General features: G+C 44.6%; 1 protein-coding gene across 1 annotated transcript in view; it reads right to left on the reverse strand.

Moving 5' to 3' along the window:
- KIAA0368 (KIAA0368 ortholog) overlaps positions 1-1,415 on the reverse strand; it is a 91,245-nt gene that overhangs the window by 8,082 nt on the left and 81,748 nt on the right. The window contains 1 exon segment of the mRNA XM_015421423.1: positions 104-248. Coding sequence (XP_015276909.1) covers positions 104-248 — 145 coding nt within the window.

Consider the following 1,415-nt stretch of genomic DNA (forward strand, 5'->3'; position numbering starts at 1 on the left):
TCCTTCCTTTCCCCAATAGGTCTCTATTTTTTTATTTTATTTTTAAAGGAGGGGAGGTGGATCCTTGTTCCAAAACCCACTGGTTTCCCTGGGATAAACGTACGTTGTGTTTCTGCGTTTCTAGGCCACGCTTTGCCCAAGCTCTCATAGGCACAGAGGAGAGAGTCCATCTGGAGCTCCTTCTCATTTTCATTCTCATCCTCGTCACCGTTCTGCGACGGACTGGCTCCCATCATCTCTGGAGAATTCTGCAGAGATGTCAGAGGATGTGACATTTGGGAGAGGAGGGAGATACGAGAATGGTTAGTGTTTACATTTCTCTTTCCACAGCAGTTCAGGTGTCCCAGCTAGAAATGTCAATTTTCCAGAGTCACTCCGGTTTAAAGCCACTGGTTTTGAACAGATTCAGACAGGTTACTCAAACCGGAGTAACTTTCTGAAAGATTGCACTGATGCTTACAGATGCTTTCAGAACGTAATCACCACTGATAATTTAGCATATAAAATTCGATTAATGAACTTTCAAAGTAATTTTTTTTTTACTCATACAGGAATATACGCCCAATACCAGAGGAAGCCAGAGCTATGAACTGCTGTTCCTTCTGCTGCCTAAACAGCATAATCTCAAAGGGCAAAAACTTTGTCCATGGAAGCTTTGCTACCCATCAACAGGCGTTTTGCATGTTCCAGCCCTCACTTCCCTCTGACTTTTGTATCCAGCAAGGAAGAACTAACTATGCGTTGTTCATTTCTCTGTGGCAGAGTGTCCATGTCACTGTCTTTTGAGGACAGAAACGACAAAGTTGACCAGACAGGCACAAGTCAAAAGGGCAGGAGATTCAGGTTTCTGCCAGCAACTCCAAATGACTACATCAAAGTCAAAGAGGAATGGATGTAGTCACCTGCAAACAAAAAAGGCCCTATATGCACCTCTTTTGTAGATGGCAGCACTCTCTAGGAACAGAACTGCACCTTTAATGTCAGTGCTGTATGTATTTACAGTTCAAACAGAACAACATGCCTAATTCCTAACTTGACCCCAAGGCGCACATCAGAAAACCATCTAACAGGGCCACATAGTGATGTGGAAGATTTCTCTATAAATCTGGTGTGTCCCCCCATATTTGCAGACCCTCCCCCTTTTTTTTGCTGTCATCGCAGATGACGTATGGTGATGGCATAGGATTTTCAGAGGTGGCTGCCACTGCCTGGCTCTGTGCAGCAAAACATTCCTTGCTGGACTCCCATCCAAATACTGACAAGGGCCAACCCTGCTTAGCTTCCGAGATCTGACGAGACTGGGCTAACTTGAGATATCGTCAGGGCACTTTCACATTAGGGAAGGGTTTTAAAAACAAAAAAACAACCAAACCAGATCAACAACCCTGGAATCATTTCTGAGGCAGGGAGGGGGT

This window comes from Gekko japonicus, unplaced genomic scaffold (assembly GCF_001447785.1).
Source record: "Gekko japonicus isolate JY-2015 unplaced genomic scaffold, Gekko_japonicus_V1.1 scaffold740, whole genome shotgun sequence".
NCBI lineage: Eukaryota > Metazoa > Chordata > Lepidosauria > Squamata > Gekkonidae > Gekko > Gekko japonicus.